Raw genomic sequence first — 12,881 nt, 5'->3', positions numbered from 1 at the left:
GAAGATTGAGTCAGTGACGTCGGAACGCTCGAGGGGCAAGGGGGCAAGCATCAGGAAAAAGGCATTTGAAACGTAACTTCTTCTAATTCTTTTATAACTTTTGTTTCTGTGGGCAACTTGAAAATGGGGCAATTGCTGTCATCAGAAATTTTTTACAAATTTTGAGAAAATTCTCCATGAAAAAAGGCCTTATAGCCCGAATTTCAAATGATTTTCTTCGATAATTACAAAAGGCCGGAGTCAAAGGGACCTTTATGAACACTCTATCAAAGGGCAAGGGGGGTGGTTGACCCCCTGCGCCCCCACCCCACTCTTCGGCGTCCCTGATTATGATAATGGTGACAAGGTTGTGAAAAATATCCTTTGAACACAAACAACACTACAGAACCGTTGCGTTGATATTAAAATACCCTTACCCGTGCACACCCAACTAAACATGCTCTACACGTTTCCATTTTAGCTCTAAGGGCTCGTATCTTTCTTGGACTATTTGTGTCTTTTCGCGGACTACCTGTCATTTCTGGCTCACTCAAGGACGGCTTATCAATGAAACCTTCCATATCGTTTGAACACTTCTAGTTTTCTTGCCAGTCGGTGCTATTCTAGCGGCAACTTGGGAACGCTGTACCAAACTTAACTCAAGAGTTTCTTTCCCACGTTATCAATCCTCGAAATTTCCTGGCCTACTGAAATGCGGCAGCATCGTTTATCAAACTTTTGATGAAATTATTTCTTCATCTACCGACAAACTAGCTTGGCAATAAGTTCTTCCTGTACTGCAAAAGCTCTGACAATACAAATCTGCGATGGCTGCGTATACAAGGTTTAAGAGCTGTGGCTTCCAATTTGGTATGGCTGATAGCGTTGAAGACGAATTACACTTTCAAGCCTCTTGCAAAACGACTCTTTTAAATGAGCGATTCACTTGTCACCTCGTCAAAGCAGATTCGTAAATCAAAACTCGCAAGATTAAACTTCGTTCTCTGCACATGGTCTCCAAATGTTTATTTAAATCCAGCATATTCCCGTACCATGCCAGAAAATAGAATCTCGCTGCACGACTTTTCAAACTTATTTTGCAAAATAGTTTTACGTACATCCTACTGTTATCAGCTTTAACACCTGCTCTTCTGCAAGCGATAAAATGTTGAACGGGCCTAGAAGAGCTTTCGTTGGCTGACCCACAAAACAAACCCACGCGTTCTCGTCGTTTGAGCTACGGATATTCATGTGAGATTTCGATCTTCGAGCAAGATAACAAGCAACAATTCAGAAATCTAAACAGCTTTAGTTTAGACTTTACTAAAATTAGGGTTTCCATAACCAGCATAAAATCAATTGAACATTTAGGATGCCTTGGCAGGCTCGTCAAGCTTTAAAACTGTTAGCTATTTGCAAATTTTCCAGACAATAAGAGCCTGGATGATAATAAAATGAAGATAAACTGAATACCCAGGAGATAACAAAAACTAGCAAATTGAGCAGAAGACTGGCTATGCTTGAAACGATATGTGTCATCGAAACAGGACAACAGGAACATCCTTAATTAGCCTGAATAACCTTAAACAGTCAAATACGACAATCTGAACAACCCGAACAGTCATATATGACAATCCGTCATAACCTTAAACTGTCATGTACGACAATCTGAACAAACTGAAAACGTCATTCACGACAATGTGAACAACCTCAAACAGTCGTTTATGACAATGTTAACAACTTTAAACAATCATATACAACAATCTAAAAAGCCTTAAACAGCCATACGCGACAGTCATAGCAAACTTGAGAAGACATACAAAACAATCTCAGCAGTCTTAAACATACAGACATATACGACAATCGGATATCTGGACAAACTGATCAACCTAAAAGCGATATATACGAAAAATTCTAGCAACAGTAATAAATAGCATTTGCTTCTTTGTGCCCCTGTAACCTGATTTCAACAGCAGTTCGTGAATAAACCTTTCTTTGGTTAACAATCTCCCAAGAAATTCGACTACTTATCAGCCAGCAATGTGAAATTGTCTTGATTCATTCATGTGCCATCTGTTTGATTATAATCATACATACCTTAATTTTTTCCTTAAAAACTATCAATAAAAATAGGTTCAACAGTGCTGTGATTTGAAAGCCAGCGGTAAACTAATCTCCGGGATAAAAACGCCAATTTAGAGAGAGAAGATCTTTATGTTTAAGCAATCTTGACTAACAAGGTCACAATAAAATTGGCATTTGGTGCAGGTAAACTATTTTGCATCAAGCACCGAGGATGAAATACTAACACGAAATGACAGGCATATCGTCGAGCAGGATAACCTTCGTGGACCGCGTCGAAGTCAGGCCAAGCAATCATGACCCCCACACGATACTTTATGTATATTTTTAACAGATATTCAAACGTTTCCTGCGCCGTTGTATACGCTTTGACTTTAAAGAGTTAGCCCCTAACACCCCTCCTTGCCCCTAAGGAAATTCTCTCTACGGATAGTAAAATTTGCCTTTTCGATAGTAAAAAAATGGCCCTATACTTGTTTTCTACCAACTGGATGGAGAAAATGTGTTTTCCCGCACTGCATTCCATTGTATCTGCACAACGAAGGTTTATCCATTGCATATCATCACACAAAGCTCAATCGATGATGATCCCTTTGCAGCTAAAACTGAGTTCAAGTTTACGAAAGGCTGAGGCATTGTGCTTAGGAAACGATTAATTTCGATCAACTTGATTAATCTTGTATTGATTGTACGGTTTGTACAAAATCCGTATTTTACAGCCAAGCTGATGCACTTTCAACGAATCCTTTTGCATTATGCATGGTATCCGATCTATTATAACATACATGTACGTAAAACTTTGAATATTTTATCAAGACTAAAATGCGGAATGGGATTGGTGTGCACCGCAAACTGCTATGGCTGTTGCATAAGATTACATATAAACATTTAGATTTTGCAGCTGAAAATTTTTCAAACAAAACTTATTCCCAGATAATTAACGCAAAATCCTCGCAATTTTGAATGTATTTTATGTAAAAAGCCCTCGCGTGTAAACTAACCTAATTTTTGACGGGGACGTGCCATTTTGGTTAAAAATTTGGACCCATAATTCCGCAAACATGATGAAAACTATACCCATAATTCCGTAAAGCAAATAAAATTTTTAAAGCACATAAAAATCATTAAAAAATTTTGCATGTCCTTTTCCCAAAAATCTCAATATTACACATATTTCATACTTTCATTTCTAACTGGACATTCATTTTGCCAATGCTAAATCTCCCTCCTAATAATTTTGCAATATTTTCCCAAAATATATAGTTCCTCACATATTTCAAAAAATGATACAGAAAATTTGGCACTTTTCAGAAAAAAGGTACCCCTTAATAATGGCACGTCCCTGTACCTTCGAATATGTTAAGGTACCCCCCACCCCCCAAGAAAAAACAATAACAAGTCTAAATCACGAGAAGGTGATAAAAAGAAGAAATAGTTACTACGGAAAGCCGGGAAGCCATTTCATTGTTACATAAAGATCGAGGAATTGTAGTTTTAAGGGAGAGGGTTACCCCCCCCCCCCCATATGAAAACTATCATTTGTATGCAATAACCTAACCACTTACTGCAGACTGGGCTTGTGGCTCGAAAACATCGTCTTCTAGATCATCATAATCATTATCTCGGTCAGCAAAAACATCATCATCACCTTCTGACAAATCATCAAATTCGTCCCAATCAAAATCCTCTAGCTCCGAATCGCCTCTCTCCATTTCGCACTCATTTCAGTCGCATATACAAATTCTACTCAAATAGCTATAAAATACGTTAATCAATGAATTTGCTATGTTTCTACGCGTTTCATACGATATAGCTCGCAAACAACTATCAAAATCGAATTCGATATTTCGAAGCGTTCAACCCAACTGTCGTGTCAAGGTTCTATTAAGTAAGGAGCTGATACCTCTTTTGTGGCCATTTTGTAAGCTAAGCGATGACCGATCAAAATACGGATTCAATTAAAGTAAACGTAAGCATTTGCTACGATTCACGATTTAGCACAAGAACATTTCAAAAATAAATTAAAAAGATCAAATCAAGAAAAAAATACGTCTAAACATAAACACGCACGTGAAACAAATTTAAACTAACGAATTAAGACTTCAACATTATTAGCCAGTGACACTGCATATAAAAATACTTAAGCCTAACATCGAAAATATTTCCTAGGAACAGGGATGTTTATCGATAAAACCTTGTCTTTTACGACGTTTCAATGTCTAACTTACCAATGGCTTTAAATTTAAGATTTCGACGTTCTTTTAGAGTCAGAAATGCAAACAAAACTTGAAATTATCATCATCACGAAATCTGACTCATCGGTACAGCTGAGTGATTTCAACTTGATACTGATGTAGTTAGAAAAAATCATTCATTTCAGTCATTTTGGAATTCTGAAATACTTTTTCAACTCATTGCACGCTGTAGTACTCAAAAGCTTATCTAATACGGCGACTGCAGTAATATTAAGCCCCTCTCTCCCCAAACTTGAAAACCCCTAACACTGGCTTTAATAAATTCAGTCAGTGCCAAGAAGTAAATCTCGATTGCCATCACACTTCCGTGAATTGTAAGGATCGTTAACGTTGTCTGTGTGAACATTCCTGGAATTGAATTAAGGCTTCTTGGAACTGCTTCGTTTCCGCGAATCAGATTCACTAAAATACCTGCCTCTTTTGTACTTATGCGTTTTAATTTCCAGCATTTGTGAAAAAAGCACTTTTCACAATTCACTGCCCTTAATCAAGATTGGCAATTTTAAAAGAAACCCTGAAATATATCTTTTTAAAATTAGCGCTTTGATTTCTGATTAAAGAAATGTTATCAAAACAGTTTCAAAACTTCATTGCTTATTCGCGAAAGTTTCAAGGGTCAGGGTTCATAGCTGCAAAACTTGGAGTGTAAATACTTACTCCGACTGTCAGTTGCTAACTCCCCCTTGATCCCTCATTCTACTACACCTCGTCTTCGTACCGAGGCTCTCTGTGCTGGGCAGAGTTTATTACGTTTCGGTATATAAAATCCAGCAGATATATCATATCAGAACAGTGACCTCGATGCCATGAGGAGGCTTGTTGAACTCAAATCCTTTAATAATGATTGCTTCTAACGACATAGGATTACAACCGGAATGTAATGCGACACCAATAGCCTGCCTCTAAGTCACGAAGAAATCACCATCGAAAGATTGCAACACTATAAACAAATGCAGTAATTGAACATACCTTTTTACGGTGTTTCAGCTCATCTAATATCTCATCATCAGTGTACTCATCAAACTCATCTGATTCCCAAGTTTCACTTATATCTTCGTGCATAGATAAAGCCGAAGAATCTAACGAACGACTCCTAAAATCTGCAATAGACGACGAATAGCTTTGGGTATCATCTGTCAGCTCGTCTTCATCGAAGGAGACAGCAAACACAGCTTTTGCGGGTATCTCTTCGTATTCATCGTTGTTGATGTGTCCTTGTGTGTTTCGTTCCTCTAACTGGCTAGTGAATCTTTCCTTCTCTTTCTGTTCGCCTGTAGAGGTCACTTCCTGGCTTTTAAAATCGAGATTTGAAAGATCAATTTCATCCGTGTCAACTTCGTCTATCTGCCTACCCTCTGGTTCGCTGTATTCTACAATTTCTTCATAACCATTTTCATCTTTCGCAAAGTTCTCTTTTGTGCTTTTCCCATCCAAATCTCCAAACGTCTGAACATACATCGACTCCATTTTCGACGATTTTTGTCTGCCGTAATCCTTAGCTTCATTCATGTTGTTGTTGCCTTTTTCAGGAGTGACTATGCTCACGATTTCATATGGCTTAATATCACCTCGACCGAGTGTTCTTTTTTTCATGGGCACTGTCTCAAGTTTTTCTGATGATTCAACAGAATTCTTTGCATCCTTTTCTGCTTTGCAAGTAGGCTCGATGTAAACTGATCCTATTGCCCCGATATCTTTCCGAGGGCTTGACACGCCTCCTTTATTCTCCTTCTCGCAAGTGAATTTAGAAGGTTTTACAGTCTCGTCGCGATTAGGAAGCTTTGGCAGTGGCTTTGAAGGAGGTAACCTGGAAGGAGGCGAGCAACTCTGAGAATCCTCTTTAGCTTTATGGCTGAGAAACGAAGGTTGATTTTTAGGTGGTAACGGTGGACCCCTTGCCTCTTTCTCATCCTTAATCTCGTTCTTGTCATTTGCTTCCTGTACTTTCCAATCAGATGATAGCGTCTTTGTGGTAAAGGGTTCGGGTTTAGAATCGCTGGCGGCTGGAAGCGTTTTTGCTGGCCTAGAATTCACAAAGTCCTTTGGTTGGGGAACTGGCTTTTTCTTAATAAGAGGCGACTGCTTTGGGCTTTCCGTCGACAATTCTGTTTTTTCATCTAACCCCTTCTTGTCTTGTTGGGTAACATCACTGTTGGTTAGATACTCAGCGTTGGGTGTTTCTGTCGTACGCTGACTGCCATTTGACACCAAATTTGGTGCCTCCTCCCCCAATGAGTTACGAGCAGTCAGGGGTACCGAACTACTCTCGAATATCCTTCGAAGCTGACGAACTGAAAAAGATGCGGTTATGACATCTTCTGTGCTACGAGGTTCACCTCCGCTTGAATTCTGACCCTTCTCGATTTTTTCCATGTTTTCATAAATTGGTTTATTATTCTCTAGGCCTTCAAAAAGTTCTTTCCGTGTGGGAGACTTCAATGTATTCACTTTCTGAAAATCTGACACAATCTCCTGGGAAATTCCTCTGTTGAAAATAAACTGGTCGCCTGTATACGCCTGTGGGCTGCCTGTGTCAGATCGAGGTCGTCCACTTTCCAAAGCATTAAACAAAGCCAATCTTTGAGCGACGATGGACTTCACATTTTTCTTTCTCAGTTCTTCCATAGCGCTAAATCTATACCGTGGATTCCAAGAAGAACCGTTGACATCTTGCTTGGTACTCCTGCAAGTAACAACAAAGAAGGACATTTCAGTTCCTATAAATTTATTTCCTTTAATATTTTAAAGATATATGATCACTTTCACGATGTAAACGCCAACTTTACTGGAGCACTGGAAATCGACGAATATGGCCTAAACCAAGTATCAGCCTCATAAACGAAAATTTTGGGACATACGAAACAAGAACAACGGCATTCGAAACTACGTCACTGCGAGCTGGTTGTACATCTAGAGCAGATAATCTACTTCCCCTTAGTGAACGAAACTCTTGAGACGTCATAACAAAAGCAAAACTACATCTAGCTTGGCTTTGTAACTTCTTTCAATTTCAGGTCTAGTGCAGAATAACACGACTACTCGACAACAAAAACCGGGGGCTATGACTGGCATAAAATCTTGACGAGGGCGGCCATAAAATTGAAGAAGAATGAAGCTAGTCCGTTGTTGCGTCGTATCTAAATGAAACTCGGTCCGCGAAAGACAAAAATATTCTACGATAATACTGTAGCGAGATTTATCATTGAGGTTTATGCCACTTATTTATATGAAATGAAAACAGAAATACTATATATAAAACGCCTTATAACGCGCCAGCAAATACTTCTAAGAAGTCAGAGGTGACACTGACGAATACTCAAAGGTCAAACAGAATATGAAACGTTTTAGCAAAACCCTCCTATTTTGAAGAGTCACCCTAATATCGATTACCATGTAAGGCCTTTCGATTGTTGTAAAACCCCCTGGTGCAACCTAATAGCAATTAAATGTATCGTTAACTACGCCAAATGTCTGTAGGCGTTATTGTACCCGTTCAGGCTTCAAAGATACTGAGCACAACCCTCCGGTTTGCGTTGACTTCCGTGAAGACCAAAGACAGGATGGATGGATTTTCTGCCTGTATTTTGGTCAGCTTATGACCTATAAATAACGGTTTTGGCAAAAAATGGTGGGACAATTAATAGTTTCTACTATGAATTGTATCAACAACATTAGTAAACCTCTAAAACAATTTATTTGATTAAAAAACACTCGAATGTTAAAAAATAAAATGGTGCTACCACTCCAAGGGTTATCTGGCCGGTGGGTGAATCGCATCGTTTAGGCAATATTTGACATGGCACTGACCGTAAATACGGTACCATATTGAGGATCATGATAAATCTAATTATCCGGAATCGTTTCCCAATCAAACAAAGGCTATACTGTTGAATTATGTGGCTCCTATCACAAGATTGAAGACTGAAATTAAAGAGCTTAATGACTGAAATTAATGAGTCATTTGACCTTTAAACATATCTTTACGTGGGAATTTAATACTTCAAACAGGGACTTCCCTAGGCTTATTTTCCTCACTTATTATGCTGAAAATTTACAACCAGAAAAGCGAATTTTCATTTTTCTCGTGCCCACTCGAAATTCCAGGAATTGTTTCACTTTCAGTTTCATTATTTGTCAAATGCCTACTTGCAATATATCCTGTTTATTTCAAGCTAGTGCCAGAAACACCTGACGACAAGACAAATGACAACAATGAAAATGAATGCTAATAATGAAAATACATAGCGGGAATGAAAACAACTTTTAACAGCAAAGAAGTAAAGTTTCATTTGTGAAATAAACCCAATAGAATAGGAATTTGTTTATCCTTTTGGTAAATAGCATTATTTTGAACAATTAGTAATTAAGAGGTATATGTCATAATTGCATGTTCGGCCTTTTTCTAGTAAATAAACGAGTTTGGTTACAATATGGTAAATAGTACTAGCATAAAGTGATATTTTTGAGAACAAATTCTCTCGTCCAGTTTCACTTATTTTGCATGTTATGAGACAGTGTGTTTCATCTTCTACTACCCCATCAGTATTACAAAGACGTATCACAGAGGCCTTTTTGGTTTAGTTTGATAATTTCATCACCATAATACACTATCTTTTGCTTGCTACCCTCCTACCTAATTTACTTTTTTAGGCATACTTTTGCTACCTTGATTGATTCTTTATTTCAAGAGGGTGGTCTATACCTTGAGGTCCTCAGGAATATTGCCCCCTCTTCCCCTTCTCGGTGCCCCTGGTCACTAATGCTTTTTGTGTGTCATGTCGTCAGATTTTCTTATCCTAGTGAGGTAGTTTTCTAGTTTAACCAGGGCCTCCGAAGAAGAGGGGCCGGGGGGGCCATGGCCCACTCACTTTTTTGCAAAACAATAGAGCTTTTTTTAAGAACCTTTGTTGTGATTGATATATTTTCTCTTGGCCCCTCCACTTTCCAACCTGCGTCGGAGCCCATGTTTGAATAAGCCATTTCTGCGCGTGTTTGGTAAGTTTTGAAATTTTCTCTAAGTGTTGTGCACACTAATGTCTATAACACATTGGGATCATAAAAGACTTCTTTTCCACATAAAGCACAGAAGAGTTTGATCTCTCAACATTCTTACGCTAGAAGGGGAATAATCTTGCAAAAGCCGTGCGAGATTTCCACGAGGACAAAAGGATTTCCATGGACTTTCAGCACTCTCCATCGCAGATACTTTTGTTGGCAACCAAGCTTTCAAAGACGTTTGTTGGCAACTGAGCTTTCAAAGGTATTTTTTGTCAACCGAGCTTTCAAATGAGTCGCGCTTCGTGCTCGCTCATCGCTTCTAGCCCTGACAAAAAGGTTGGTTGCTGCCATAGCCTCTGCGAGGGAGAGTGGACTTTCAGATGAAATATCTTACTTCCACCAAAGATGTACGATATTTTCATTGAATGATTTGCCCCTGGCAGATTTGATACAATGTGTATTGCAGATAAACTGAGTAGAACCTATTATACCAAAAAAATTCAGTCAGGAAGTCAGTATTGAAATTGACAAAACACAGCATGTGGTTAGTTTCGTGTTTGATGAAAGGCTATGTTTGATGACAATGTTTTGTTATTTCAATTTCTGAATGGGATACTACAGAAACAGGCCTCTCTAGGAAAGAACAACATGGGCAATAAAAAGCCATTGCCAGTTTGGCTGCATGGGCTATTCATCTCTTGCAGAAAAGTTATATATTAATTTTTTATATTGGAGTATTTTCAAAAATACACTACCTTGCCAATTCTCTAGTCAATATTCACATTAAGAAGGCACTGTTGTGTGTATTACTACCTTTGAATTCTGTATTACCACTCATTAAAACGAGAAAAAAGAGGATAATAAATTTTTTGGAATATAGCAACGTTTTAATATAGTTAGTATTAATCACGCTATATGTCATTCCTTTCATGTGAACACATATCTTATTCCATTGCAAGCTTTAGCAGATAATACAATAGTTTGTTAACATGTGCTATGTAAGAACATCATTTGATAAACACGTCAGACGTGTAAGACCACTTTCTCTTTAAACACCCTGATATTAAGTACAAACATCGGGAAGCTAAACTGCGGGCGGAAAAGCCATCACAAATTCATTTTGCAGGAGGTTTGCACAGGCATGGGCTATAGCCCCCGTCTCCAGGAAAGGCCTGTACAGAAACCTACAAGGTTGCACTCAGAATTAAATCAAATGTTGCAAGGTAAGAATTGATATAGGCTTGCTTCAGATAATCAAAAACCATTTTAACAAGAGATATTTCTTCCTTTTAAAAAGCCTCTTTTAAAGAGCAACTTAAACAATAAAATCCACATACCAAAGGTAGTGTAGAAAATAGAATGAAAACTTTAAAAAGGTTGGTAAGAATTGTAACTTTTAAACAAAACAACATCATTTTCTGACTGTTCTTGTTTTTAAGATTACTAACTCAGAATGAAAAACAGTTCCATCACAACAATTGCTTTGCTATGCTTAAGGCCACTTTTCATTTTTTTTGCATCCAACCCCAAAACAAGAGTTTAAACTTAGAAAGGCAAGAGGAAACATTTATAATCATGATTAAAAGGTTTATTGGACTAGACAAAAAACCTTTTAAATTCTAGCAAGGTATTTTTTTGCTATAAAATGATGATTCCAAAACTTCTCTGGAGCAATGTTGGCTATTTGGACAACACGTGTTGAGCCCTCAGAATGAGTTTGAATTAGCATATCAATGTGCGTGCAATGTGCAAATGGAGAAGAAAAAATTATGGAAGGTGTTGAAAAAATCTCTAGAAATCAATAGAAAGGTGGAATTAGGTGACAGCAAAGTAAAAACTGAGTAAGCCTAGATGAATAACAGCAACGGAGGAAAAAAGAATACGAGAATGACATAGATACAACCAAGGTGGGAACTGGTTTAGCATGCTGTTAAAATAGTTAAGATCAAGGTATTTAAGAATCATTGATTAAGAACCAAATGAAACAGATATTCTGTACATTTCAGACAAGTAGCAGAAATGATGAAGGCATTACAGGTAGTTGCCCCCATCCTTCCTTACTTATATTTCAATATCACAGACCATCCAAGCAATACCCAATAAAGCAACTTGGAGAAGTTATCACACTGAGCAGGGAAGTTCATAAGTGACAATCAGAACTCAAGTTAGATTGACTTGAGCTAGTAGAGGGGGGGGGGGAGCTACAGGGAGTGATCAATGACCGGGAATGCTAAGAGTACTAAAAGTCACGTTGTATCTTACAGCTCTGCTAATCATAAAGCCATTTGGTAAGACAGGTAATACTGTATAGCCAGGCTGGAAAACTTTCATATGCTCACAGCAACACTAGACTTCTTGTGCTCGCACCTCGCACCTCTAGTGACCCAAAATATCAAGAAATTAAAATATCAAACTATAGTAAGATATATATGGGCATCGTTGCTCGCAGCTCAAATGCTTCCGCTCACAGGTCGCAGCTAATAATGTGCCGTTGGTTGTATTGATGCATCGGCAAGATCATACATGTTTTCCAACCTGGCTGTATGGCCTAGAAACATGTGAGCTGACAAAGAAGATAGAAATGATCGCTCGTAACAAAAAAAAGCTAAATGATATGGGTACCAAACTACATGACAGGAAAAGGAGCGAGGAGATCTTAAAGGGACTGAAAGTATGTATCATCACTTAAATGGTCAGTGATATTATCTCCTGTTGAAGATAAGTGGAGTGAAAACCCTTTGAATAAAAACATTATTTTGAAGAAAGGCATTTCAAAGTTCTAAATTGAGCAATTACACCTATTGATGTTTCAAAATTAAACCAATTTATTTCAGATACCTTTATTATTACACTTGAAGATATGATCTTCCCAGAACAGAAGCCATCACAAGGTCTTCTGGGACTTGAACTTACAATGCCAAAAAACTCATTGTACACAAACTGCCCTCCCCAACAAAAACGAATTTCCAAAAAACTCAAAAGCTGGTTTTGTTTAACATTCCATACTGAAATCGAATTGTATTTCTTTCTTTCAAAAACAAACAGAAAAGCTTTGCTTGTCATAACTTGACATTAAGAGGCTAAACTAACAATCTCGCCGACTGTTTACCTACTAGACTTATTCTGACAAAAATGCCCAGCGATGCTGCTTGTTAACGATTACAGTAGCCATGAGGAACTCGTGTAGGCCACAAAAGGCCTTGATGATTTTCGCAATTAATAAGCAAAATTTGTTATATGATTAGTCAATTTCAAGATTATATTTAAATAAAGTATTACCTTTCGACGGTCAAGCTCGGGTGTGTAAATGAAACCGCAGACAGAGAGGATGAAGTTCTATAGGATAAAAACAATTGCTCACTTGCAGCACGACCTGAAATTCGTACAAGGCAAGAGCTTGTCTTTCTTTTAGACCCTAGGCTTCGTTCTAGCTGTTATCTTCAGCTTCTCCGACAATGTTATTTGCTGTTTACATTTATGTGTTAGGCCTATCTATATTTGCGACATTCCGCGTTGATTCCACCAAATGAGAACACGGAAGCTACCCTGCGCTCCAACGCAACAACC

The 12,881-nt window shown here is 38.1% G+C and overlaps 1 protein-coding gene across 1 annotated transcript in view; it reads right to left on the bottom strand.

The window, feature by feature from the left end:
• Window positions 1–12,881, bottom strand: part of LOC135692643 (uncharacterized) — a 27,404-nt gene extending 14,523 nt beyond the window's left edge. Inside the window, exons 1-2 of the mRNA XM_065210843.2 lie at window positions 12,594–12,881; window positions 5,286–6,999 (exon numbers count right to left, since the gene is read on the bottom strand). Coding sequence (XP_065066915.2) covers window positions 5,286–6,941 — 1,656 coding nt within the window. The 5' untranslated portion in view covers window positions 6,942–6,999; window positions 12,594–12,881. The remainder of the gene's footprint in view (window positions 1–5,285; window positions 7,000–12,593) is intronic.

Source organism: Rhopilema esculentum, chromosome 3 (genome assembly GCF_057945365.1).
Source record: "Rhopilema esculentum isolate cy_ngs chromosome 3, ASM5794536v1, whole genome shotgun sequence".
NCBI classification, from domain to species: Eukaryota; Metazoa; Cnidaria; class Scyphozoa; order Rhizostomeae; family Rhizostomatidae; genus Rhopilema; species Rhopilema esculentum.
Note: the sequence above shows the minus strand (reverse complement) of the source record. Positions and strands in the feature narration are given on the sequence as shown.